Source organism: Cucurbitaria berberidis (genome assembly GCF_010015615.1).
Source record: "Cucurbitaria berberidis CBS 394.84 unplaced genomic scaffold K460scaffold_1, whole genome shotgun sequence".
Classification (NCBI taxonomy): Eukaryota; Fungi; Ascomycota; class Dothideomycetes; order Pleosporales; family Cucurbitariaceae; genus Cucurbitaria; species Cucurbitaria berberidis.
Genome location: NW_024468935.1, coordinates 6,522,886 through 6,549,171, shown reverse-complemented (window position 1 = coordinate 6,549,171; position 26,286 = coordinate 6,522,886). Strand labels below are relative to the sequence as shown.

Sequence of the window (26,286 nt, the reverse complement as noted above, 5' to 3'; positions counted from 1 at the left end):
CGCAACTAAGGATTCTGAGGCTAATGCACTATCACTACGATGGGGTAAGCAGTGAAGGTTAGCTGTTGGTGTACTTCATCATCGTGTTATTCTATGATACATGTCCAAAGCAGTCCAAGCAAGGCAAGATCGAGTCTCTGATGTTGTCGCCAGCGCTCCAGGGTCGTGTTTCAGATAGAGAACCCGGGAGATCCAGGAGATCGATGTGTTGTCCATGACCTGAGCGGTGGGCCATAGGATTCCAAGGTTTGTGGAAATGAGATGTTCGGTTCCAAGTTCCAGAAGCACACGGTGCTTGCGCACAGGCCGGGCTACATACGAGGGCGAGCGAGATTGCGTCATAACGCCAACCCCATCGCGTTGTACTGGCCGCGGACGCGTTGTTTGCGTACAGAGGCTGCGACAGGCTGGCGTTCAAGGTGGCGTGGAGACGGGAGAGCGTTGGAGCTGCAGCTACTAGCTGGCGTGCGTCGACTCAGGCGTGCTTGGCTGCGCGATACGCTGAACGTCATGGCCTGATCGCATCTACCAACCATCGGGACACTGCCAGGGATATATGCCTTGTTTGACGGGCGGATCCAAGCCGGTCGCCCAGCTACTTGAGATTTGTTGACTGCCAGGGACGCTCCCCTGAGCCCATTTATATATCGACGAGCATGCGTCGCGTCCCTTGTCCGGCTGTCGGCTGCCAACATGCTGCCCAGACTGCACACGGAAATGGTTGAAGACAGCGACACAAAGCTGGAGAGGAAGAGGAGCAAGCGACAACGCATCGTGCAGTTCTTCAGATGGAGGAAGCAAAAGCCACAGAGTCACGATGAGGTATCTGTACGCTCCCCCCGCTCCTTTGTATCTTTATCAATATCCCCTCCCCGCCTTCTCAGTTTATAAGCTAATGGCATCCTTCCCTGCAAAGAAACCGACGATTATCGAAGAAACGACCCCGCCAAAGCCTGCCCGTGAGTCGGACGTCACCGAAGTGACTCCATTCAAGCAACCGAACACGCCCGTCGACAACTCGAGGATCTCGCCCATGGAGCAGCAGGAAGAAGTGGCCCCCTTACCTACTTCACCACCAGAAGCGAGAGTGACAGAAACGGTCGAGACCCTGAGCGAGGCACAGATTCACACTCTCTTCGCAGGGGCCCCGCAATTCAGCCTCAGGGAGGTAGATGGCCCTCTCGCTGCTATAGTAACATACCCATGGGACAGCGAAGGCAATAAAAAGGATGCTTCCGATTCAGTGCCTCTGGTCGAGCCCGCCTTTTTGGCTGCAACACTACGGCAACAATCTCCGGATAAGGGGAACAACTACCAGGGCTACGAAGTGAACGTTGTCGAAGTTCCCAGCATGCTTAATGCTCAAGGTATCGAACCTGGAAGCATTGGCTTTTCTCACTTTTTGGACTTGCCCAAGTCTGATAGTCTCGTCACCAACTTGGAGCAATCTCAATCGAGCAAGCACTTCCTAGAAGCCACAAGGAACAAAGAGGTAATGCAAGCGAATCCTGAGCGCATTGGAATCCGTCCAGTGGAGATGGACCTAATTCAAGACCGCCTTCTCGAGTTTCAAGACCTATACGAAACCTTCAAAGGCACCCCCGAACCAATGACGATTCTCAACAACCAGAGCTCTGGAGATTTGTACGCCAACTTATTCAGCAAGTTCCTGACTCCTCCAGGTTACGATGACTCCTCAGATGATCCAACAGGGATACACATACAAATCACCGCGCTCTTGAAGATACTGAGGCTGAAAGGCGTCTGGTACGACTTCAGTTTGGTGGAGTGGAGGATAAGATTGGGTCAGCTACTGTGGAGTGACCCAGAGCCAATTCCTGAACATGAATCGCACCCTCTTTGGACGGAGCGTGAGATATTGCTACTCCAGATTACACTAGCTTGCGAGCTTCTGCTACGACTAGACGCTGTCACGATACTGGATGCGAACAACACGGACGAAGAACTCCCTATTAAGCGCGAGGATGTCAAGGGATTTCTTGAGATCAAGACGCAGAAAATTGATTGGGACTTGGTCCTTGCCAGGAGATTTTTGGAAAACATACTGGTTGTCAAAGGCAGCGATACGGCAGAATCATCGCAGCCACCGAAGCCGCGTGGACTTTTATCGCTACTGAGCGCGAGCCCCCAGGCAGATCCACCAAGATCAGATATGATTCTGCTGCCGCAACACCAGACACGCCAGCTCGCAGGGCTCTCTTGTTTTGCAGAAACGCTGCGATGGCCAAATCTTGATGTCTTGACAACGGAACTGTCTCAGAAACTAGGTCTACAGGATGATTCTGAACAAACAGAGCAACGGCCTTCGTCTAGCGGAAGGCTGCTTGATATCACTACTCCCTCGTCAATCAGCGTGTACGGGACGCCTCTGCAGACACCGCGCTCAGCAAGCCACATCCCGGACAACTACTTTGGACATGTGGGCAAGCCCTCTCTTAGCCGCCACAACTCTCGTTCGCTACGAGTGCCACTGTCGCCCTCTCTGTTGTCACGGGAGGATAGGTCAGTCCCTGCTTTGAATAACATCGGTGGATGGCTCAGTCGCTCCTATCTGACTGGGCTCGTTTTGCCTGGGGAGGCTATTTCGCATTTCCTGATCTCTACTCTCCTCGAAAACGACAAGTTCGCGATCGCCAACCTTGGAGATTCTGCTAACCTGTATGGGGGCTTTTCCTATGCGAGTAGAACCTGGTGGAGTGCGAAATCGATCGTCGGTCGTGTCCTAGCATGCGTTGAAGGGTCCACAGAATGCATGGGCTGGATCTCTTGCCCTAAGCTGCCCGACAGCCCTTCCGACCGCTGGCACTCCATTCATAGCGAGCAACTTCCCTACGAGGATCGATTGCGGACCACAGTTAGCTCAGACTTGGTCGTCCAAGACTCAGCTATCGCACCCAAAGACGCGTTGACCACAATCAAGCCCGAAGATTTCGTTCTACCATCAGATTCCGAATCCGTTCCAGGTCATTCAATCACCTTCACATCCTGGGAACTCACACCGCTCAACCCAGACTTGATTGACACCGACAGCTTGTCAACCCAACCGACCGAGATCGATATCCATGTCCCCTCAGTCACCTTTGCCTCCGCTGATCAGACAGCGAGCCACACGTTTACACTCGCGTACGATGTACACTTCGTCACTTCCTGGCCGTGCACTACACCCGCTTCGGCTCCAATGCCAGCCGCGAGTCGACCTATAATTCTCAGGCGCTCGCTCACCGAGACACTATCACGTTCGTCATCCAAGCGTAGTGAAACGCTATCGCGACGCAACAGCCATGGCTTCGAGCCACTCTTATCACATCCCCCAGACTCATCAGATATCGCACCAAAACGCATGTACTCCCCCGACTCAGAGGACGGAGTGGATTCATCATCACTCATAGGCAAGCCGCTGAATGCTCATCTTCTGCACATATCCTATTTACACAAGATTGTGCCGGTGGCTGACGTTTTGGATCCTGCCTTTATACTGCCATTTGCAACGTACGCCTCTGGGTCAGCGCCACGTTTGACCTCCTCATCACCAGATCACGGGAACGAGATGGACGCGAATCTAACCGACAGGAAGGCCGTTCTCGTCCTCGACGCGCGAGGTTCGTCAGACCTGCAGCTTCTCGCGCGAGCTTGGTGTGCAGAAAAAGGGTTTCACGCCATAGTTGGCAGAGTCCAACGCACTTGCTTGGCTTGCTGCATCCGCGAAGCGCGTGGTTTAGGCGTTAATGTTGTGATTCGGGTGTAACTAAAGCACCTCCAGCACTCCAAGACTTACGACTATTTGCATAGATACCCGGGAAACCTTTTTTTTTTTTAACTTTCTGGAGTTATGCATTTTATCATTTACTTCCCTTCTCGCTTGCTTTCATTAGGCGCATACACAGATACCCAGATAACGAATAGGACGTCAGGTTTTTCTTGCTTATCTCCTACCGCCAGCCCTTGAATTTGCCAATGAGCGGGTTTGTCGCATGCGTCAGTGCGCTTCCACACAAATCGACGTTTTGAAATCTGGCGGTGTGGCGGCTGACGAGGTGCCCCAGCCTCGCACTATGCCACATATGGAATAGTTCCTCTAGGCCGATCCCTAAAGAGCCAATCTCACACAATCTCTCTTCTTTTGCTCCTTACCTTACTGTATTTTCCGCACCTGACTGTGGCTTACGGAGAAGATGACTGTATTCGATGAGCTAGCCGAAACGGACGGGGACAACGAATTTAAGGCGTGGTTGTCAAAGGTCATCGATGCGAAGCAAGAGATTGTCGCCTTTGTCGCTTCTCGACGACAAGGCAGGCCAGCGGGAGAGTTTGACGGCTACCTTAAAGGTTCATTCAACCTTAGTCTCATCGTCAGATTTAGCGATGGAGGGCCAAAAGCTGTAATTCGTTTCCCCAAACCAGGTCACACAGCCACAGCTTTCCGGGATGAAAAGGTTAGGAATGAAGTCCAATTCCTGAAATTCCTGAGCGAGAAGACTACTATTCCTATACCTCAGGTAGTGAGTTGGGGTATGATCGAAGACAGTCCTCAGCACCTCGGTCCATTCATAATCATGGATTATGTTAATGGTATCTCGCTAGCGACCATTTTAAAGCAGCCAACAGAGACCGAACAAGATGAGGTGATCCTCATGACCGACGTGGACGACATAAAACTGAATTATGTCTACGAGCAACTTGCCGATTACATGTTACAACTCTCCCGACTGGATTTTTCTACAATCGGCGCGATATCAGAGGGTCCGTCTTCAAATAGATGGATTGCCAGCGAAAGACCGCTAACCTACAACATGAATGAGTTGAAGACTGTAGTTTCAAACTACCCTATAAGCGGATTTTCTACAGCCGCGTTTACGTCTGCAAAGGCGTTTCTTCACTCTCTTGCTGAAGAGCATCTTGTCCATCTTCGAACCCAACGAAACCTTGCCAATGACCGAGACGATGCTAAGAAGCGGTTCATCGCACGCCATCGATTCAAGGAGCTAATTTCCCGCTACTGCCTCGATGACACTGGTCCTTTCAAGCCCTACTGTGACGACCTGCAACCTACAAATATGCTTGCGCACCCAGACACTTTCCGTATCACAGCTGTACTAGACTTTGAATTTGCAAACACTATGCCAGCGCAGTTTGCTTACGATCCACCTTGGTGGCTACTTCTACTGGGTCCAGATATGTGGCTTGAAAACCACTCTATGGAAGAATTTATGATCCGCTACGTGCCAAGAATGGACCAGTTCTTGCGAGCTATGGAACGGGTGGAGGCGAGGACGAATTTGGAAGGAAGCGAGAGAAACCCACTCCTTTCTGTCCGGATGCGTGACTCCTGGGCGACCGGAAGGTTCTGGTTCGACTATGGAATTAGGAAGAGTTTCGACATCGATGCGGTCTATTGGGCTGCACTTCACAAGGATGGGGATGATGTGCTCAATGATAAGATGAGAGAAGAGATGGAGAAGCTGGTGGATTTAAAGATGGACCAGTTGAAAGCTTATAATGCAGAGTGTAAGGTCCGATTTTCTTCGTAATATTTGGTTTTCGCAGGCTATCCTTGTTCATGTGCTTGGCGAACAAGAGATGTAGCATTAGATATCTTTCCGTGCTCCATGGTATTCCGAAAGAGGAGGTTGCAACTAAGCAACATCGCGTTGAAGAGAGAAATGAAATCCATCAGGGCACATTCACAAAAAGAGCAATTACTGCATCAAGCAATACCACTGCGGCTTGTGATATCTAGTGGTGGCCTTCGGCTTGCACCGTATTTAATCGCATCTAGTTTCACTACAAGGCCGATATCTTCGCGAGCTGTCTGGCACGTGAAATGGGCATGCTTCCACACGCTAGAGTGTCGCTGCGCCTAGTTAATGGGTGCTATTCTGGTCCGTACCGCCACGTTCCAACGCTTGTGATGCGCTATCTCTACTACTTACTCGGAAACACGCTCGTCAAGCTGCCTGCCCTAGATAAAGGGGACACAGTTGACTACAATATAGCGCTTACTATCTACAGCATTATCTCTAGTAACAGCTAGAGCGCCGTCTAGTTCGCTCGCTCGCTCGCTCAGCTGACAGTAGTAACGTGTGTAAGCGAGGTGCACCGTTAGTCGCCGCTAATAACGACATCTTCTACTTTGTTGTTGCATTGCGTGTGTGTATCTTGGTCTAGTCACTCCAGCGCCAACTGGAAGGTTCATCAGGGTCAGTTAATCATTTTTGCCGATCGTGATAACTCCAGCTCCAAAGAATTTCCGGCTTGGCCTAGTCTGCGCCAACGCCTTCGGCATTTCGTCGCGTTCCTGCCTTCTCCTTCTAACCTCTCTTATCCACCAACAAGCCTTCTACGCGGCTTGCGTCGTCTTATAACCTCTCTTTGATACTATACTTAAAATAAGCCTAAACTTACTATTTGAAATAGAGGGCAATGAATAGGCCCTAATTAATACGATTGAAGAGGCTGATTCGTGGCAGTGCTTGACCGTATTTCGAGGCGTCCACCCAGCCCCACTTCGGCTGTGCTGGCCGCCTTAGGCGCGCTCAGATCTACTTTGTTCACGATCTCCTTTTGTGATGTAAGCGGCGCACGAGGATCCGATTTTGGGTTATTTTATATACTACAGCAAATTCCTCATTACCCTCCATTACATATCTTTACACCAGTATCTTGTCGTTTTGGCATCTCCCAACATATCGAGCATCCCGATCACCTTCAGTATGAATTATGCACCTGTGGATCACCATGAAGAGTTCACCGAGGGACAAAGTCGAGAATCGGACTGCTGCACGGAATGGGTCAAGCGTTGCGACTGCACCCTCCTTGGGTTTGAATGTTTCGTTGCTTGCTTTGCAGGGATCGGGTCGTGCTTCTCGGGCATGTTCGACAGCTGTGGGAACTGCTGTGGAGAGTGTTGCTCAGCATGCTGTGGTGCCTGTTCCTCTTGATCTTTTGAGGAAGGAAACAATGGACAGAGGGTCAAACGTGGCAAGAGCATGGCATGGACGAAGAGAATTGAAGAGAGTACGATGCGAGACGAGTATGATGAACTTTAGGGGAAGGTTCAGTCCATCACATGAGAAAGAGCACAGCTTCTGCTCTGGCGACTAGCATATAAGCATCAAACGATCGCACGTTGCTTGTTTGCTCGTCTGCTCTCGACTACACCACCACTGGCAATCAGCAACTCTGCCGCGCCAACACCGATGTTATCGCCAAGAACATTTCTATCGTTGTAGAGATTTCGCTATTCTATACGCAGCGCCGGCATTGCAAATACAGCCAGAAGTCAGTGATAGTCCGCGTTACACTATCTCTTGAATGAACGTCCAGTAGCGCAGCGCGCCCTCCCCGTCGATATCGAGATTCCCATCTAGCTAGCTCTGAACTAAAAGACCTCTTAATTTACGCATCATTCCGCATTCTATTCGTTGATCGCCTGGAATCGACTATTTATCTCTTCTTGATACCAACATCCGCTTCGTTCAGTTTATTGCAGCCACCACCTCAAGATGGACCCATCAAGCGAAGGGCCGTTACCGCTAATAGACAATATGCACAATGACAACGATAATACCAAAAGGCAGGAGTCTGACTGCAGTTCCCAAGGCCAGAGCAACCCCATCGAAGCCTTCCCAGGATATACGGATACCAATACCACGATAGAAGAGCAAGTCCATCAAGGACAAAGGCGCTGCCCTAAGTGCCACGCGCCCAATGCCCGAGATGGCGATGCATCTACCGTAGAATGCTTCTGCTGCCGCAATGAATTCGCATGGGACAAGGCAGAGGAGGTTCAAACTCCTTGTCAGTCGCCTGGTGCTGCTTCCATACGTGAAACGATGACTGAGCACATCTCTTTGGACAGCCCCAGCGAGAAAACTTATCCCGCGGAACCAAGCCATGCAGAAGAACAAAATCTTAATCTTGCTAAACCCGGCAATGAAGGACAGATCGGACTCGGAACTACTATCGATCGAGAACTGGCTTCAGAAGCGCAGAAGCGCACGGAGAAGAGAACATGTAGCACCACTACCGGGCAACCCGCCAACCAGCCCAGCGCCTCCAGATCCTACAGCGGCCGCCGTCACAGATCCAAGCTCTCAATATCCGGTTTCGATCCTAGCGCCAGCCCCATTGAACTTAGCAATCGTTCCGCCGACGTCCACGCATCTCAACCCGCCAACTCAAGCTCAAATAACCCAGTTGTAACCCCCCTTGCCCCACAGCCCATGCGACACTCTCAAATGACCATGTCCCCGCCCATCGAGCTCAGCGCCACCTGCTCTCCAGTATCATGGAGTAGCGGGGCACACGTCTCTGAGGCCGCAAAATACCCCACTCATGCGAGGGGGCTGGAGAGCGAGAACCGTACCGCCTGGCAGCGTATGAAGTCGAGGTGTCAGTCAATAGTGTGCTGTGGGGTTGTGGGGTGATGTTTTCACATGACCAGATTCAGGTGGCATGTGTAGGGCATGGATTGAGCGGAACGGATTAGGGATATGGCGATGGGTGTTGTGTCATGATGGGATTGAGAGTCGTCATGGGTAGAGGCGTGGTGTTTGGGATTCGCTGGACGTGCGTTCTGGGCACGAGGGATAGGTGTTTGGAGGAGTTGAGGTTCTGGTGATCATCTTATACCCTGTTCAAATTTCAGTTTGGTTCCCTTATATCCGACATCGAGTGGCAAGTTCTCATGAGTCTAATGTTTGGTCAATACAATTACTTGACCTAGAATAAAGGGTAATTGACGTATAGACCAGTTTCAAGCTATTCGCCCAAAGGTCAAGGTAAATGTACAATCCATTCCACATCGTGCCCTCCGCTCGATTTCGGCGTACAGGTCGACGATCGAACTCTAGTTCCTCTCCATTGTGTCAACTCTTCGCATTTCCTCAACTTCTCCGTCCTACGCCTTGGCGGCCTTCTCCGCCTTCTCCGCTGTTGCCTTTAGATCACCCTCCAACTCCTTGCCCTCTAGCTTAGCCTGAGCCTCCGTGCCCTCCAGACTCTTATGGTAACTGTAGATCCTGCCAACCTGCGTCGCACCCACGGCAAACACGAGCGCATTGACACCCGCTAGAGCAATGTTCTTTGGTCGGATGACAAAGCACCAGCGCGTCCAGATAGCACCCGTACACATGAGAGCGAGGTTCTGAGTGAAGGAGAGGGATTCGGCGGGGCGGGAGAAGTCGGAGGCGCCGGCGAGAACCATGCCCCATTTCATTACTGGTGCCCTATGAGACTATTAGCAATCCGGCATCTTTATCAAGTGCAATGGGCGTTGTTGGACGTACCAGAAATGCACCGTCTTCGGGCCAACAGAGCTGTTCCAGAACCTGGCAAAGCCAGTGTGCTCTGTGCCAGCGGCGGTGTTTACTCGTCGACGGGCATTGGCTCTCTGGAAGAAGGGCCGGAAGCTGCTGAAGATGCGGGAGCCGGGGCGGAACGACATGGTTGCTCTCCGTTTCTGTTCACTCTTATCGTATTGAGTGAAGTCGAATTGAGGGGAGATGCGGTGAAGTTGTCGTGTCGTATGTCAACGATCGCGATGTCGGCTCTCCGAAGGTCGAAGTTGCGGTTTGGATAAATCCGTCGGGATTACGTTGGGGCTTGCTCCGATTGGCTAAACTGTTTTAGGGAAGGTGCATTTGGAGAGCTTGAGGAACGCCGACCCATCGCGAGAGACTCCAATTGATACCCAAACCTTACGGTCACGGACTCGAAGATGGCGTCGAAATATGCATTCACCCAGGGGCTGAAGGAATTGAGGTTTCTGTTCTGCCAGACGGGCGAACAAAGCGCTGCGACAAGGTATGCGACACCTAACCGGCATACTGCCCTTGATTTGCGCATGCGATGCGGGAGCTATTGGGTCTAAGACGAGGCATGACTGACAAGACGCGTAGGAATTTCCTCACCAGAAGCTACCCTACGATGAAGAAGCACAACCCACACACACCGATCCTCATCCGGGAAGCAAGCGGCACCGAGCCCACGGTCTACGCGAGATTCGGTGCGTTATCAGGCATGTTCTGTGGAGAGGGATGCTAATAAAGGGAATTACAGATTTCGGAAAGGAGAAAAAGCTACCGCTCAAGGGTCTGGACGACAAGGCGATCGAGCAACAAGTCACCGACCTAGTGAACTCGAAGTTATAGGTGTGGCCAGGAGACGGCAGGAGCATGCGGAAGAGACGGAGATGATAGAGATGCTCGAATGTGTACGGCGCAAAGTCGATCCGTAACCGATGTACATATACACTATCACGAATGAACCAGTTCTATATCCTAGTCGACTACGGGTGCCGTTCATTGAGGTTCTCAATAGGCGAACATACGGATGCATGAACACTCGTAGAGTCGCCATCTGCTGTCCTTTTTGTGCATTCGAGGACTTTCACAATACCACATTTACATCTCGTCTTCCAGGTCCCTGCGCTAAAGCTGTTAAGAGACCAGGATTGCAATGTCGCACATAGCTTGATTGTTGTAAGCCAATGTGAGACACAAGTTGATCTTTCTGAACTACGGATGGAAGTCAAAGATATGCGTATATTCTTATTCTCTAACTACTGTGCTGGTCAAGGCAAATCGTAGCAAGCACATCTCAAGATAACAAGACTGCCAACAATAAACTTACATTCAGTGGCACGTAGCTTGTCTTCAGCTCAGGACTGATTGTACCTCCCAGTTATCCACATTACAATAACTTATATTATTAGACCTATGAAAGAAAATCACGTTGCGGAAATAACTGATCATTGGGTGATGTGTCTGTGTGTTGATGCTGGACACTATACTTCATTTCGTCAGAATTTTGTTGGAAAGAGGACTCACCAGAATCTATGGGGTTTGATGTATGTTGCGAGTTCTGGTTGAGAGTGCTTCTACCCCATGATTGATGAATGTTTACCAGACAGATCCGTGTAATATATAAGATTCGAAATATACGGATTCCATGCAGTGGGCAGGCTAACATGTGTTTAATATGGACAGGCTTGAGCAAACTAGATATGTGTTATCGGAGTCTATACGTTCAGTAGCTTCGACATCAAAAGTCGATGTTGTGGCGTCGTAGGAGTTCGGACGGGCTCTTTCCTCTCTAGGCCTCGGCTGCGGGACGTGTTTACCACGACACAACGCGTCTTAACTCCACATCACGTCATGGTAAGTTCACAGATTTCTTAAAAGGCAATAAATTCTGATTCTTAATAAGGCACCAACGCGTTCAAGCGATGCAAATGCGAAGAAGCGACGAGGCAGGCCTCCGGGCAGTCGCAAATCCGATGCCGTAGCTAAACCACCAGCAAAGCCCACCGCCACGAAGACGACGGCAAAACGGAAACAGTCGTCGCAGAAACAAGCTGAGGCTGAAGATGAACTATCAATAGTGGAAGCGGACCGCACACAGGCTTCCCGTCGTCGAAAGCGCAAATCCGACGCTGACCCAGACGAGAGCACAGAGGTAGCATCGAAGTCAGGCAAACAGTACGTGCAATTGGAGGCGAAGACGAAGAAGATATCACAAGAGCAGATAGACACATGGCCACAGGTGTCTCCACAGGTTCTGGAACAGATATCCGCTGTGATACGGGACGCGAAGAAGGACATTGCGAACACGCAGAGGGATGAGCGCAGGGTTATGGACGCACACAATACGCTGAACCCACTCGTGCGGAGGCTGGCGCGTCAGCTAGAAGCCTCACGAATACCTCCCCAGGCCAAAGACATTCATTTCAATATCGACAAGCTCACAGAGCGCAATGCGCAGGTCTCACGAGAGGTCACGACAGCTCGGCATTCGAAGCAGCTGTTCAGCGAACAGGTCAAGGTTGCGCAGAGCTTCCTAAAGAAGGACGAGGAGAATCTAGAGCAGCTGAAGAAGCATGCAAAGAAGTGGAGGACAGAGTGGAAGCACCAGGAGCGGACCGGACGGGTAGGCTGTTCGCTATTTTGAGTATGGCCGAGAAAGCAGCTAACATGATGTAGTTGCATCCCCTACTTCAAGATGTGGAGGGGGCCGAGACCCACAACGACAGCCCTGGCGACATCGGTCTGAAGCGATCAGAGCCAGTCAACCTGTCATTGCTCGAAGCACATGATGTCGAGCTTGCCCCTGTGCTCGAACAACTCCGTCGCAGCTTAGAGAATATGCAAGGTAATCATGCGCAGGTCGAAGGCATTGACGAAGCGATGAGAGATGCACAGGCTGCATTAGACGATTTTCTGTTCAGGCATGCTAGCGCACAGCAGTATGCTGCTCTCTAGAGTATTGGTATGCAGGTTCGGTTGGCGTTTGGGGGTGTTTTCCTTTCATGGTAGCCTCGCATTGCCGGGCGCATAGTTGGGCTGCATCAGAAGTGCGAGGAACATGGGACTTGGTCTGATTTCAAAGCGAATGGATGGCGTTGGTGGATTCATGCGGTGCTTGATCGAATACTATGAAATGGAACGAGCTTTTGTGCGATAGGGACAGTCCGTGGTCTGGGATATGGAGGGCGCATTTGGCACGATGCTATCGTGACAGTCACCCAATATAGCATTTTGCACTACCGACAGCATGGTCATCGGAACTTGTGCATGCAGGACTATCGCAGACGAATATATTCATGTGGTGTAGCCATAGTGCCAGCGTCATTGGCTCCACTGGGCCTCTCGGCGTAACGGGAGCCACATATGCACCTCCTGAATGTAGCTTCTTCCGCAAACTCTAAGCTACGTATAGCCTACAGGACTTGATTGATTGAGCGCAAAAGAGTGCAGGAGAATATCCATGGATGGATGGATGGATGGATGGTGCAGGCAGGGGTGGTTGTCAAATGGCCGGATGGAGATTGGCGGGTCCGAGTCCGAGTTCCCCGCCCTCTGGGCCTCTCTGCCTTGTTCCGACATCTTCCCGAGGCCCGGGAAAGCACGCGACCGTGGACATTCACTGTTACGCGTGCCTCTGAAACAGCATCTCTACCATTCAATGGTCGCGTCTCCACGGCAGACCTCGCTGTGTCACCAAGGAACGTGCCTCTCCGCCTGCTCAGATACGCTACGTCGTTCGGTGCCACTACGCGTGGCCCTACCCTGTCGTAGCACACATCAACTGCTGATCTCCGAGAGCAGTATTCTGTTCTGAGACTTGCCTACATCACCGCGCTTGATGACGGAAGGAGCACGGAGATCCAATGGAGCTTCCTCGCCCAACATGGCCGAATTAAAAAAGACACCCCAGGCCAAAGACGCCTCTCCTACCAACGCGCTCAAGCGTCGTTCACCTTCCAAGGACAAGGCCTCTTCTGCGACCGTCTCCGAGCCGCCGACGAAAACTTCAAAGAAGCGTAGAAAAGTCAATCATGGTAAGGCCCTCATGCTGTGCACCCCCAATGCTCCCCACCGCCCCGCTGACTCGAAACCCCCTTTCTAGCATGCATATACTGCAGACGTTCGGTGAGCCGCAGCCGCCCCCTAGTATCCAATACATGGCATCATGTTGCATTTGGGAACATTTCAGATGATTGCTAACCCCACGTCCATCAGCACATGACCTGCGATCTCGTGAGTAGACTGAGCACCCACCCTCCTTGATAGTTGCAAGCTGATCATTCTCCCTATGCAGGAGCGACCATGTACGCGCTGTGTGAAGCGAAATATCGGCCACTTGTGTCACGACGAGCCTCGTGAAAGTATCAAAAAGTCAAAGTCGGAGCCTGAAAACCCTGAAGCAGAGAGTGAGACTCCTAAGAATGGAACATCCCACTCCGATACCGCTTCGAGCGTCGTCCCCCAGCAGACCAGCGCCCCAGATGCAGGGCTTAACCTGGGGCCGCCGCTCCTCCCTCCTAATAGAGTTGACAGCACAACATCAGTCGCCCCATCTGACGCCGTATCCGCGCCACAGCTGTCGTCTCTGACCTCTACTAGTCAGCCCTGTAAGTTACACTTCTTTTCAGCTTGACCTCCGCTTGTAACTGAACGATTGCGAAGTCCTGAACTACGATGACTTGTTCTCCTCGTCCCAAAATAATTTCCAGGACATGCACCCCTCCTATATGTTCAACACACCCGAAGTCGGTAATGAGTATAATCTGCTCAACGACTTTCTCAATAACAGCCTCATGGACGACGGCGCCTTTTACGGAGGTGGGGATTTCCACACCCTATTCTCCGATGCCTCTTTGATGAACTCCTCCATGGGTACCCTTACCAACAACTCCACCTTCAACCCGAATGCGTCGAGAAACGCTCAGTTGCTGCCGCCACCTGCGCAAACGGCTTCCAGTAATGAGATTCGGCAGCCACCAAGCCGTCTTCCCATTGACAAGGCACGGGAAAGGTACCTAATGACAGCTGCCGACCCTGCTGGCTCAAGCTCAGACAGTCCCGAAGAACGCATGAACAAGTATCTGAAAGCCAAGATGGATGCAGGCCTTTTGAAGCCTTTCAATTACGTCAAAGGCTATGCCCGATTGAACCAGTACATGGAACAGAACTTGCAGCAGATATCGCGCGTACGGGTGTTGCGCCAGCTGGACAGATTCCGACCAAAGTTTCGTGAGCGAATGGAGAAGCTGACTGACGTGGATCTTGTGCGCATTGAGATGTGGTTCGACAAGAGCCTGATGGAGTATGATCGCGTTTTTGCGAGCATGGCCATACCCGCATGTTGCTGGCGGAGAACCGGCGAGATCTATCGCGGAAACAAGGAGATGGCGCGGCTCATTCACGTACCGATGTCAAAGTTCCGAGACGTAAGCCTTGAAAGTAAGCTCAGTACAAAGACATGCTAACAATAGTACAGGGCACCATCGCTTTACATGACATCATCGCTGAGCCGTCGCTGGTGTCGTATTGGGAGAAGTTCGGTGCCATCGCCTTCGACCACACCCAAAAAGCTATCTTGACTAGCTGCTCCCTCAAGAACCCGGATCCCAAATCCAAAGATCCCGAGATACGATGCTGCTTTTCCTTTACGGTCAAGCGCGACATGTGGAATATGTAGGTCACCTTAGCATCCTCTGTGGCTGCTCGTGCTGATGTCATAGACCCGCCTTGATCGTAGGCAATTTCCTACCCATTACCGATGCCACATCCGGCCCGTTACCGGCTGCTTAGCATCTTTGAGAGCACACTACATGCACAGGGCCGGCACCGTACGGTTATCTGATAATACCTGCAGTTATCGAGAACGAGGCTGCTGTATTCAGAGCGATAAGTCTTCATCAAAACTACTATATTCGGTATCAGGAGAAATATACCCATTTTCTTTCTACTTCATTTGTAAAGGCGTTATCCTCCCAGTACCTTTGGACGCCCCTAGCACAGACAGGGCAGGTGTATCGTCTGGTAGTTGCTACACGTCTTCCCGCTCGGTGTATCGCTTCCCGTCTGCAGAAACAAATCGTAGTAACTAGCATCGCTCGATTTGCAAACGAGGAAGTTTAGTTCTGCAATCACCATTTATTAGCATCCCTGCAAAGACCCTATTACTGCTCCATCCATCGCTTATCTAGCGGAACGCAACCTGATTCGACATCGCAATGACAGACTAGGAAAACGGCCCAACTCACGTCTCCCATAACTACTCCCCTGCACCGTGATTATCGTGTCCCCCTCCAGCCCCCACGCCGTCGTCTCCCCCGCTGCGCCCCAGACCAGCGGCTTGAAACTCGTGCTCACCGTTTGGATATTTAGGTACTTGCTTGTTTTCTTCGATTGGATAGTTCCGCCTATGGTGAATTCGTCGGCTGCGCTTTCGGGCCCGAGGACGGGAATTGACTCTATGTCTTTTGTCAGATATATGGATTATGCTTAGGTAGCGTGGGTTCTAAAGGGGAACCTGAGGTAGTATTTGCGTACCGTTTTTGGAGTTGGCCTGCAGGTAGAGATGGTAAATCGGCTCACGCACACCGCGGATTTTGCCTACGGTTGCAGCAGCTACTGTGTTCCCGATAGGGGCTGCGACCGCTGTGTGGAAGAGGAGCAAGATGGGTGCGAATAAAGTCAACATGGCGAGGTCAGTTGTTTACGTTGGTTCAGGACTTTCAAAGGCGACGTTGTCGTTAGTTCCACCCTTGTCTGTTCGGGGTAGTCTCTTATAAGATCGCTTCTCCACATGGTGTATCCTGGAATTTAATTTAGCGGATAGATGATAGTCGCGTCACGCGTATGTTCTCCTACCCGCGGATAATACATATCCCTGTCATACTTCCACCCCTGCGATCATGGATATCGCTAGTAATGAAGAAGGATTGAATCTCAAGGTATGTACCTAGAATAAGAGAGAGAAGGAACTAGAAGCTAGTTTTTGAATCGGGCTATTCAAAGAAAGGGACTTTCTGCAGGACGTAATGGTTCATTTTTAATGTATAGCAACGCAGATCGGGATATATGGTATGAAAGGACGATTCTACACAGAACGCCTAACGCCAAGGTACCATATCCACCAACCGAACTCCTGGGATAAATGGCTGGAGGTTTTATGATTGCCCTTCAGAGATCAGACAGTCGCCTCTCGATATCGAATAAGGTAACTAGTAACACCTTCGACTTCATATAGAGTTGAATATACTCGCTGTGATGCCATCGGAATCTCCATTCTTCGTCTGCGTCTCTGCTGGCCAAGTTTGTCCAAGCACAGAAACCCTCGATGAGCTCGCTACCACCGGCCTGCGCACAGCAATGACATCACTGTCATCATTAGCCTTGATCTTCTTTTCACTCTTGAAAGTCCTCGGCTCCTGCTTCCGTTTCTCACTCGTCTTTACGTCCGATTGGCCATAACGATGATACTTGTGTCGATTTGGTCGGCCGAACACTTGCTGCGGTGTTTCCAGCAGTGCAAAGCTGGATAAACCGTTGCCCTCTTCGGCCCCTACATGCAGAATTTGCGCATTCTGAATGATGTGAATAATACCTTCATCATCTTCGAGCTCTTTAGCCTCCAGATGCTGGGTACGTGACATCCTCTTTGCGCGGTTGAAGATCGCATGCTCAATAGTGTTCTCAAGGACCAAGGTCTCGACGAGGACCTCGCGGGTTTGGCCAATTCTATGCGCTCGTTTGATGGCTTGTGCTTCTATTCCTGGCCGGTTTATAGGATTCCTGCAGATTGAGATACAAAGTTAGTATATGTATCACATGAAGCTCGTACAAATGTCACTTACACAATAAGAACCACGCTTGCGGCGTTCAAATTTAACCCTAGGGCACCGCAGGCGACATCGATCAAAAGGACGCGCACATCTGGATCTTCGTTGAAGAGTGCCACGTATGCTGATCGCGTTGTGTTGTCCAACGTCCGAGCGTAAATACGGTGATTGATATAGAGCATCTCAAGACATTGGGCGATGTAGTACGCTGCATTGTCACCATCGTAGAATATGATAATCTTCTCAGTAGCCTGGTGCTGTACGACCTTGTCGAGGAGATATGTGAGTTTGGCCGAGGTAGTACCAACAACGCGCGTGTTACGAAGTGGTGAGTCTGTTGCTAGGCCCGCGTTTTCGTCGGCCAAGGTGAGCTTGCGTTTCTTGACGCGAACAGGAGACTCAGTCGTGACCGAGTCTTGCGAAGTGCTAGCGGGTTCAGTCTTCACTGACTTCTGTGGAGAGGTCTTACTTGTCATGGCTGACGCTCGACGGCTCGCCAACGGCTGCTGACTCCCTACACATGATGATGGTAATCCAGTCTTAGTCAGCTGAGAGTCATTGAGTGTCTGGTCTCTAGTTTTGTTGTCATTTTCTGCTTCCGCCATAGCAATGACTTTCGCTCTGGCTGTCCGTCCAACATGGTCAAGGCGTTCAGTCGGATCTTGCGTCAATAAATGGCTGTCGACATGAAGTTGTCCTTCTAGTAGTTGTGTGATGCCAACCATGGTAGGTTTCATAGGATATGCAAGAGCGAAAGACTCCTCAGATTCTGCTGGCCAATCTCCAATAGCCATGCCCACTTCGTGCACCTCGCTCAGCGCTATCCAGCCATCGGAAGCAGTCAACTTAGAGACAACTTGGCTGCTCTCTGAGAGCGATTCCTCATCTTCGACCGAACAATTCCTGTCGTCCTTGGAAAGGTACTTGCTAGTAGTTTCCACCGTTCCAAGAACATCCGCGACGCGAAAGGCTGTCCACGTGAAGTTTGACTGTCGTAAATTCCTGATCAGACTATGACGTGCCTTGATACTGTTCTTGTGGAAGAGGTAGTCGACATCGGTACGTTCGCTAGTAATTGCGTTTGCTCGTAGAACTTGGATGAACATGTTTGCCGTCATCTTGTCGTACCAGCACGGCTTTAGTAAGACCACACGATGTCGCATGGGCGGCAAGATGATGTCCTTGTCCACGTCTTCGGGCCGTGTCTTGACGACTAAGCCTTCCAAGGTTCGGAGGAAGCATAACGAAAACCCAGAGTACGTCTTGCGATAGTGGTGCTCATGTCGATAGCTGTATTCGTCCCAGTCAAGCTTTCCCTCGACGCTAGAATCACACCATGGCCGCACCATAAGGAAGTTGGAAGCCAGGGAGCCCAACGCCTTGGCAGCTTTAGTATTCTCATCTCCATTATTAAAAAGCTTCCTCTTCTCAATAGTGAATTCCCGAAGAGAGGTGGGATCGCTCTGATCAGCGTCCAGTGTCGACATGTCAACCTCGACACCCACTAGATTCTTTGCCGGTGCTGTCCTAGTTAGTACTGACATTGAACTAAGGAGGCTTGCATGGTACTTACTGCCGGAAACTACCCAACGCCTCTCTGCCTGGATCTGCTTGGCCACTAGTACCGCGTTCGAAACAGAAGAGGAAAAGCTATGACCCTCATCGATGATGATGCGGAGCCAGTGCAGCTTCTTCAGCGGAGATTCATACATCCTGGAACTGTTGACGCAATTACAATCTGGGATCCTAGTCGCTCCAATATAAGGGCAGTTGCATGTGCGAACCACGCCGGCGGCTGCTCGTCGTCCTTGATCATCTGCACCGTCTTGGATCTCTTGCTCGAAGCGATTACGGGTGAATAGAACCACATCAAACTTGATAAGCTCGGTGGGTGCTGGTAACTCGCTCGAGAACACCATAGTACCGTCCTCAAGCGGGACCACTTTTGCTTTACTGCCACGCTTAGGTACTGAGTCGACAACGAGAATCTTCAGTCCTCCTTTCAGCACATGCTTCCCTATCTCTGACTGCCATTGATGCAACAAATTACGAGGTACGACAATAATTGTACCAGAGCAAATAACTAGCTGACGCGGGGGCGCAATCCTGGTAGTCCTATAGTGCGAAGTAAGCGTCTGTCTCATATGATACTCATACCTGAGCCTCTTACCTGTTCATCCGCGACATCTCTGGTGGGATTTCGTAGAATGGAATATTGCGATCAAGCGCACCCTTTAGGGAAGTCAGGTCAATGTCGCCGTTCGCTTCAGATTGCTCCAAGAAGGCCTTCGCAGGGATAGAGTGCCGCCCTATGATGGAAGCTGCCATGTCCGATAGTGTACCGACACAGCTCCGAACCGGTGAAGGTGGTTGGTAAGCTGCTGGTATTAGAGGATAGTGACCTTTGGTGGCCAGAATGACCGCCAAGCAAATGATTGTCTTGCCCAACCCCATAGTCTCGGCCAAGATTCCGCCTCGGTTTGATTCATAGTAACGGGGTTCCTGTAGAAAGGACCCATCTCGTGCACCGAAGTAGAACGTCTCTCCGTTTGGCGATGTTCGAACCTCTAGCCTGGGATCTAGCTGTAGCTGAGGAGCAGCTTCCCGCTGGACCATCAGACTGGCCGAGCGTGCCTGATATGGATATAATCTCGTCTTCAAACCTTCGAGTGGCTGCTCGCCATGCTCTTCCCATTCTGAGAAATCTGCAGACCTGAGCAGATCATACACCGCAGCTCTCGTGTAGCGATTCTTGATCGTCTCTGGCGTAGGTGCAGGTGAGGGCAGCTTGTTGAACAGATAATAGAGTGAAGTGTTCTGGGCGCTTGCCCAAGGATCGAACAAGCATATATCTCCCTCTGATGAGTCGCCAGACCAGGCAGTTGGCGATACGTCCACTTGATGGAGGAGCTGTCGTAACGCTGACTTTAAGCTCTTGCTGTTGCGGTCGATGACACGTCGAGCCCAATCTTCTGGTAGAAGATACACGCGGACTATGCTGTGGCGAGTCCATGAATGTGATTTCGGCTGATGAAGGAATAGTCGGATCCAGCGTGCGTTCAGAAGCCTTGCAGCTTCATTACCAATCACCAATTTCAGTTCACTCGGGAGGTCAGCATGAAGCAGCTCAAGCCATTCAGCCTCGGACGATGGAGTATTATTGTCCCAGCCTGGTAGTTCCAAGTGAAGGCATCCGAGTGCAATGTAGCGATTGATATCGTGGGCGTCGTTGTCTGTACGCGGGGCCGGAGTTGATGCAGAGGTCGATGGAGTTGACAGCATTCTTGCAGCCGAATTATCTGTCGGAGAAATCTGCTCCGCACCTTCTGCACTGGCTCGATGTGTTGCTCGCTGCATGCTCTCGGCTGGAGCGCGCCATGGTAAAGGCGTCTCCAACAGCGTTGATCCGCTCATAGTCAACGATTATAACCCATCAAAAGTACTAAACGCCATGTCAATGACCTGATAATCAAGATTTGGACTCGGAACATCTGCAGGTCGTGGTGTTCACCAGAGGAGTCGCTGCGAGGCAACTGCCAAGGCCTGCACGAGCCGTTCGGAAATAGCGCTCGCACTAGCTGAATTAGGAAGAGCGAAAGCAATAACGCGCTTTCGTCTACACCTCTTCTTTTATGTTGTTTATCCGGTCCTATTTCTTCCGCCGTTATAGAGACAGCCATTAACAACGATAGGAAATAGGAAGTGGTCTCTTTCGAGTGAGCATTTTCCAGGACTCCTGGACCGCATGGCAAGATGAGTCCAGTTGTAGTGATTGTAACAGGCATTGAAAAACGTCACTGTCTTGACAGCTTCATCACCATGCACAACCAATCACGAAGTAATAGAAGCAGCTTATAATGGCAAAGCCTCCAGTTTCGCTCTATCGCATTGTGAAGCAGATCTATGACCCAGATAACGCCGTGCTAAAACAATACTCACCCGGCGACTACGCTATCGCATCTCTTGCTGGCCCTTAGTGCCTTCTACATCTTCGCCTTGAACCCAAACACTTTCCATTGCTTGTCCCAGTATTTTCATACCCTCGTCGATCTCCGCCTCGGTGATCGTGAGTGGTGGGACGAACCTCAAAGTGTTCGTGCCACAGGTGATGACCAACAACCCTCGCTCCCGGGCAGCGGTGATGATAGGGGTAGGGTCTGTGTCAAGTTGAAGTCCGAGGATCAGTCCCTTGCCCCTGACTTCCCGGATCTGACCTGGAAATCGCTGTCGCAAAGCATCGAAGTGCTTACGGAAGGTTTGCTCCTTGGCGGGTATTGAGTCAAGGATTTCTGGGGACGATAGGCGGGAAAGGATGTACGAAGCTACACGGGATCCTAGCGGGTTGCCGCCGAATGTGGTTCCGTGGTCTCCAGTCTTGATATGATCGCAGACAAAGTCGTTGACTATCGTTGCTCCAATGGGAAATCCGTTGCCAAGAGCTTTGGCCGTAGTTACTATATCCGGGTGGCAGTCCTTGGGGTAGCCTCCATGTGCCCAGAAGGTGCCTGTCCTGCCGAGGCCGCATTGAATCTCATCGAAGATCAGGACGGCACCAACTTCTGTGCAGCGCTTCCGTAGCGCGGTTAGGAACTCGGGTGTTGCCACATTGACACCGCCTTCTCCCTGAATAGGCTCGACAATGACACCGCAAGTTGCCTCCGTCACCAAACTATTGACAGCCTCTACATCATTGAATGTGCCGTACTTGAATCCTGGTACCATTGGCGAAAAGGGCGTCTGGTACTTGGGGTTCGGTGTTGCGCTCAAGCTTCCCATGGTCCGGCCATGGAAGGAATTGTGAAACGAAACAAACTCGTACTTGTCCTTCTCTGGCGAGACAGACTTTCCAACCTTGCGGGCGAACTTTATAGCAGCTTCATTGGCTTCTGAGCCGCTGTTACATATGAAGGTACGGGTTGCGCTGGCGAAGCCACCGGTCGCGTGTGTGAGCTGGATGAGCTGCTTGGAGAGGAGGCCGGTATGTGGGTTGTGGTAGAGGTTGGAAGTGTGCATTAGCTGTGTGGCCTGAAATATAGGTTAGCTGGTGTCCAGATGGATTCACATCTCCATTGAAAGTACCTGTTCCGCTAGTACTTGCGCAACACCTGCGTCGCAGTGACCCAGCGCATTGACGGCAATACCGGCTGTGAAGTCTAGGTACTTCCTGTTCTCCACGTCCCACATATAGCACCCCTCTCCTTTCTCAAACATGGGTGGCGGGCGGACATAGGTAGGTACCATGTACGGTAGCTGCTTGTTCACAAGCCCGGCGGTCTTAGAGCTCGAGGATGGGTCAGGATTGGGTAGAGAGGAATCGCGCTATAGAACATGAGCAAAATTCGATCAATTGTTATGGGCCCAGACACTCACAGCTATTGAGTCTTTAACATCTCGTGGTAGACTCGAGTCCTTCAGTGCGGCCGATGCCGCGGAGGCAGATCGAATAGACACGCAATTGACACGCGGCGCTCGCAATGCGGTACATATCCGCTTAGAAGAGATTCGCAATGCCATGATGGTCAATAGAAACTCCAAATGCAAGAGAAAGAAAAGCTGAGTAGTGTATGAGTCTTCTGCTGTGACTGTTGATGTGATGCGACCCCACAAAATTCAAGGACATGTTATCGATAAGGCCTGCCGAGGTCGGAGGGCGCAAAGTAACGCTTAGATTGACTATCCTATCCTAATCCTGCTCGGTATAATATGTGTAATTTTGAAAATCCTTATTTTCCGAATACCTTTTCAGTCTGTGTTGTAACTACAAGATTCAGTTGGCTCAGGGCCACCGAGAAGTCTGCTTCCCTTAGGCAGCGTACTTCTTATGCGTATCTAACCGTGACAAATTACTAGGCCTTCGAGGTCTACCAAGACTGTATCACTACTAGGGCTCTGAAAGCTTGCTTCATGAATAGTTAGTTGAAGGTAATCTTCAAGTAGCGCGATAGTTACGGACAAGTACATTTTATTTAATTTTTTCGCCAACGTTGACAGTCGCGTCTCAACCTCCAACCCCTGACTTCACGTGCATCCGCGGGCGATCCGCGTTTTGGCTGAAACATGACGAACGCTTTGATATCGTACCCAAACCTTGCTGACGTTCCACGGACGGTCACCTCCTTAAACAAGCAGAGCCAGTGTTGCATTAGACATCAATTTCCCGCAAGCTCAATATGTCTTCATCTAAACGACAGAAAATTGCCTCTGATTCAGGTATATATCTCCAGTCAGACAATGAAGAATCCAGGTCCGGATCTTCGACAGTAGACGAGCATGATTTTTCAGCACTTGGTGATGTCGCAGGTAACAAGCCCTCGTCTCCAGCTGCACAGAAGAAGGGGGGACGCGGTGTCTCAGACGTAAGCAACGCTGCAAAGCACCTTTTGCAAAAGCTAACATCACCCAGCTTCCCAATGAGCAAGCCAAAACCCCCAATGCATATGACTACATATGTTTCCACCGCCCTCTTTTCGATGTAGATGGCGCAAACTGGCGTGCATGGTCCGACGGCAAAGCAGAACGACTCGAAGAGGAAGACCTCTTTGACAAACTCTACAAGCCGGGTTTCGACGCCGAAACAGAAGCAGGCATCTTTAAAGCGCCGCCATCAGAACACAAGAACCATAAATGGGTCATCATGTGGGATGCGTGGTTGAAGAAGGATTTATTGACTAGGAAGGCAAAGTATTGTGATGCAGATGAGTTTGGCATGAACATGTATAATGACTGGATGGGGTGGGGCATGCAGGAAATCGTTGAGAATATGGTGAGTTGGGTCTATTTGAGACAGGGTCAATGCTAATAATGGGAAGATGATTGAGTTCGACAAAGGATTTAGACAGAAGAGTGAGACAAGGCTCGATGCAATGTGGGCGGTTATGAGTGCTATGGGATTGTGGCTGAACACTTCGGATCACATTACTGCACTTATCTGTAAGCTGCCGAGGGCCTATTTCAGCGCACAATCTAACGGTCTCGTAGCAAACGAAGATGGGGAAAGAACCTGCGAGCTCATCGGCCTTGTAGGCTGCGCTCTCCTCACAGTCCTAAGCGCTATTGACCGCGCGGGCGGGTTGAAGCCCAATGCGAGGTTCCTCGACCTGCCTCTGGTTATAGCTTACTATCTTGAGGTTTCGCACGATCTACCAGCCTATGGCATCGAAGGTGAATGCGTATCGTGGCGCAAAGAGGCTGTTGCGCTCTTCAAGAAAGGAGAGCTCGATCCAAATAAGGCGCTGTTTGGCACAGCAAATCGACTGGAGCAACTTGAAAACGCGCCAAACTACGACAAGGGTATTGAGGAGACTCTTGGGAATATTCCTGAAGACGAAAGCAATGAGCATGAAGCTCCGAGTGACAAGGAGGGCGAGACACCGCATACGAAGAGGAAGAGAGATGAGCCGTCTAAAGCTTCGGAGAATGACCCGTGGCAATGGAATGCGAAGTTCGAAGCCTATAAGCAGAGGCAAGGGTCCTCATTAGGCGGGCAAAAGTACGACATTACGAAGATGAGCCGGGCTGATAGAGCAGCGGCAGCGTATAGCGGAAAGGATCCTTTGGCGGATATCCCGCCCAAAGATCTCAAGGAGAATCTACTTGACTTTGATTAAAGCTATGTTTAGTAGGTAAGAAGAGCGAGCATGGAAGATCAGGGTTGCTTTCGGGATTTGTGCTAGCATTGTTGGTTATCCATAAGATATGTCTCCTATCCTCTCACCCGGTTTGGTGTGAGTGTTGCGCTATTCCATTCCCTACTGGACTTTCCCCCTCGCATCCACCGGCCAGATCTCCTCAACAATGCCGTTTCGATGCGCATAATACACGTCAAACAGATTGATCGTCGGGTCAATATGACTCTGTATCATCTCAACACGATCTCCAACATTCAACGCCGGCTCATCCTCCCACGTTAGACTCCCATGCTCGTCTCCTAGCACCCCATACACATAGCCCTTTGTCTTGCACTCCGCCAGTCCACTATCCGTAGTCAGAGACTTCAGCCCGGCGTCGATGGTGACTGTTTTGGGACCTTGTTTGCTGATGACGGTAGAGAGAATGGTGAGGCTGTTTGAGTAGTGAGACCCGATGGCGTTGCGATAGTCGGTGTCCATGAAGAGGAATGAGCCGGGTTGGACTTCAGTTACGCCAGGAACTGTGACGCAGAATTCTGCCGTGCCGGTGCCGCCTGTTGTCACCACCTTTATATCATGCCCGTCATTTCGTAACGCTTCGGCAGTCTGAGTGAGCGTCGCCATTGATTCAAGACACCGCTTCTTTCGCTCATCCCAACCGTGAATGTGCTGCAGATGGCCCTCATAGCCCTGCAACCCAATGATGTTCAGATGCTTGAGATTTGCGACATATCGAGCAAGTTTCAACGCGGGTTCGCCGGGCTGTACACCCGTCCTATGCAGGCCGACGTCCAGATCTATTAGCGTCATGATTGGTTCTTCAAGCCCACTCTTCTCAAACGCCTCATCAATAGCTCTAGCCCCCTCCTCGCTATCAACCACAATCCGGATACGCTTAAACTCCCGAAATAGCTCAACGAGCCGCTGAACTTTGGCCGCACCCACAATCTCACACGTGATGAGCACGTCGTCGAAGCCTTTCGCACACATTACTTCCGCTTCGCTCAGTTTGGCAACACATCCTCCTTTTGCGCCTGCTGCAACGAGTTTCTGAGCTAGAATCGCAGATTTGGTCGTCTTGATATGCGGGCGGATGTTGACTCCGGTCGGGAGCAGTTGGTTCATGAGTTTGGCGATGTTAGACTCCATAAGGTCGAGGTCGACGATTATGGATGGTGTGTCGAGTGAAGCGACTGTGCTGCCGACTTGGGGTGAGTATGGCATAGTTACGATGCTGCGATGATATAGTTTGGTGGCTGTGACCTATGGGGTTGGTGTCTAAGCTGAGAGATAAATGCAGTTAAAAGATGGCATTCGAGATTGTGATAGCATGGAGCTTGTTTCGAATACTTTTAATAGCCACTTTGTACACTCTTGGTTTAATATAGAGAGTGGTCATGGTGTTATCTAGGTAGTTCACTGATGAGTCAGGATTCGTCTATATGACGGATCTGGCCGAATAGGGTAAGCCGGTTAAAGCTACATTCCTAAACGAATTGTGCATCG

At 50.8% G+C, this 26,286-nt stretch overlaps 12 protein-coding genes across 12 annotated transcripts; 7 read left to right on the top strand and 5 right to left on the bottom strand.

The window, feature by feature from the left end:
* Positions 1-693: 693 nt before the first annotated feature.
* Positions 694-3,766, top strand: K460DRAFT_401950 (uncharacterized protein; the record flags this gene model as incomplete). The annotated part of the gene is made up of 2 exons (XM_040936480.1): positions 694-828; positions 917-3,766. The coding sequence occupies 2 exons, from the start codon at positions 694-696 to the stop codon at positions 3,764-3,766; spliced, it is 2,985 nt and encodes a 994-aa protein (XP_040794514.1).
* Positions 3,767-4,193: 427 nt separating this feature from the next.
* K460DRAFT_373839 (phosphotransferase enzyme family protein-like protein) lies at positions 4,194-5,549 on the top strand (the record flags this gene model as incomplete). The annotated part of the gene is made up of 1 exon (XM_040934615.1): positions 4,194-5,549. The coding sequence occupies one exon, from the start codon at positions 4,194-4,196 to the stop codon at positions 5,547-5,549; it is 1,356 nt and encodes a 451-aa protein (XP_040794513.1).
* Positions 5,550-7,523: 1,974 nt separating this feature from the next.
* Positions 7,524-8,447, top strand: K460DRAFT_401948 (uncharacterized protein; the record flags this gene model as incomplete). The annotated part of the gene is made up of 1 exon (XM_040936479.1): positions 7,524-8,447. The coding sequence occupies one exon, from the start codon at positions 7,524-7,526 to the stop codon at positions 8,445-8,447; it is 924 nt and encodes a 307-aa protein (XP_040794512.1).
* Positions 8,448-8,683: 236 nt separating this feature from the next.
* K460DRAFT_44309 (UPF0041-domain-containing protein) lies at positions 8,684-9,679 on the bottom strand. Its single transcript, XM_040938428.1, has 3 exons — positions 9,309-9,679; positions 8,954-9,248; positions 8,684-8,926 (listed from the first exon to the last, which is right to left on the bottom strand). Exons 1-3 carry the CDS (start codon positions 9,464-9,466, stop codon positions 8,921-8,923), a joined length of 459 nt encoding a protein of 152 aa, XP_040794511.1. The 5' UTR covers positions 9,467-9,679; the 3' UTR covers positions 8,684-8,920.
* Positions 9,680-9,712: 33 nt separating this feature from the next.
* Positions 9,713-10,422, top strand: K460DRAFT_362719 (NADH dehydrogenase, alpha subcomplex, subunit 2). The gene is made up of 3 exons (XM_040932693.1): positions 9,713-9,825; positions 9,921-10,027; positions 10,081-10,422. The coding sequence occupies exons 1-3, from the start codon at positions 9,740-9,742 to the stop codon at positions 10,170-10,172; spliced, it is 285 nt and encodes a 94-aa protein (XP_040794510.1). The 5' UTR covers positions 9,713-9,739; the 3' UTR covers positions 10,173-10,422.
* A 703-nt stretch (positions 10,423-11,125) lies between these two features.
* K460DRAFT_325365 (uncharacterized protein) lies at positions 11,126-12,718 on the top strand. Its single transcript, XM_040930588.1, has 3 exons — positions 11,126-11,180; positions 11,230-11,949; positions 12,003-12,718. The coding sequence occupies exons 1-3, from the start codon at positions 11,178-11,180 to the stop codon at positions 12,279-12,281; spliced, it is 1,002 nt and encodes a 333-aa protein (XP_040794509.1). The 5' UTR covers positions 11,126-11,177; the 3' UTR covers positions 12,282-12,718.
* Positions 12,719-13,209: 491 nt separating this feature from the next.
* Positions 13,210-15,116, top strand: K460DRAFT_271430 (uncharacterized protein; the record flags this gene model as incomplete). The annotated part of the gene is made up of 7 exons (XM_040927724.1): positions 13,210-13,360; positions 13,429-13,451; positions 13,542-13,559; positions 13,678-13,933; positions 13,989-14,752; positions 14,803-14,999; positions 15,047-15,116. The coding sequence occupies 7 exons, from the start codon at positions 13,210-13,212 to the stop codon at positions 15,114-15,116; spliced, it is 1,479 nt and encodes a 492-aa protein (XP_040794508.1).
* A 371-nt stretch (positions 15,117-15,487) lies between these two features.
* K460DRAFT_392117 (uncharacterized protein) lies at positions 15,488-16,110 on the bottom strand (the record flags this gene model as incomplete). The annotated part of the gene is made up of 3 exons (XM_040935865.1): positions 15,861-16,110; positions 15,572-15,781; positions 15,488-15,525 (listed from the first exon to the last, which is right to left on the bottom strand). Exons 1-3 carry the CDS (start codon positions 16,009-16,011, stop codon positions 15,488-15,490), a joined length of 399 nt encoding a protein of 132 aa, XP_040794507.1. The 5' UTR covers positions 16,012-16,110.
* Positions 16,111-16,300: 190 nt separating this feature from the next.
* Positions 16,301-20,647, bottom strand: K460DRAFT_413433 (uncharacterized protein). Its single transcript, XM_040937608.1, has 4 exons — positions 19,323-20,647; positions 18,726-19,267; positions 17,168-18,674; positions 16,301-17,105 (listed from the first exon to the last, which is right to left on the bottom strand). Exons 1-4 carry the CDS (start codon positions 20,564-20,566, stop codon positions 16,553-16,555), a joined length of 3,846 nt encoding a protein of 1,281 aa, XP_040794506.1. The 5' UTR covers positions 20,567-20,647; the 3' UTR covers positions 16,301-16,552.
* Positions 20,648-20,997: 350 nt separating this feature from the next.
* K460DRAFT_413431 (acetylornithine aminotransferas-like protein) lies at positions 20,998-22,743 on the bottom strand. The gene is made up of 3 exons (XM_040937607.1): positions 22,523-22,743; positions 22,232-22,471; positions 20,998-22,177 (listed from the first exon to the last, which is right to left on the bottom strand). The coding sequence occupies exons 1-3, from the start codon at positions 22,664-22,666 to the stop codon at positions 21,104-21,106; spliced, it is 1,458 nt and encodes a 485-aa protein (XP_040794505.1). The 5' UTR covers positions 22,667-22,743; the 3' UTR covers positions 20,998-21,103.
* Positions 22,744-23,322: 579 nt separating this feature from the next.
* On the top strand, positions 23,323-24,759 carry K460DRAFT_373832 (uncharacterized protein; the record flags this gene model as incomplete). The annotated part of the gene is made up of 4 exons (XM_040934614.1): positions 23,323-23,396; positions 23,474-23,915; positions 23,962-24,082; positions 24,131-24,759. The coding sequence occupies 4 exons, from the start codon at positions 23,323-23,325 to the stop codon at positions 24,757-24,759; spliced, it is 1,266 nt and encodes a 421-aa protein (XP_040794504.1).
* Positions 24,637-26,175, bottom strand: K460DRAFT_362712 (uncharacterized protein). Its single transcript, XM_040932692.1, has one exon. It carries the CDS (start codon positions 26,002-26,004, stop codon positions 24,901-24,903), a length of 1,104 nt encoding a protein of 367 aa, XP_040794503.1. The 5' UTR covers positions 26,005-26,175; the 3' UTR covers positions 24,637-24,900.
* Between the last annotated feature and the right edge of the window lie 111 nt (positions 26,176-26,286).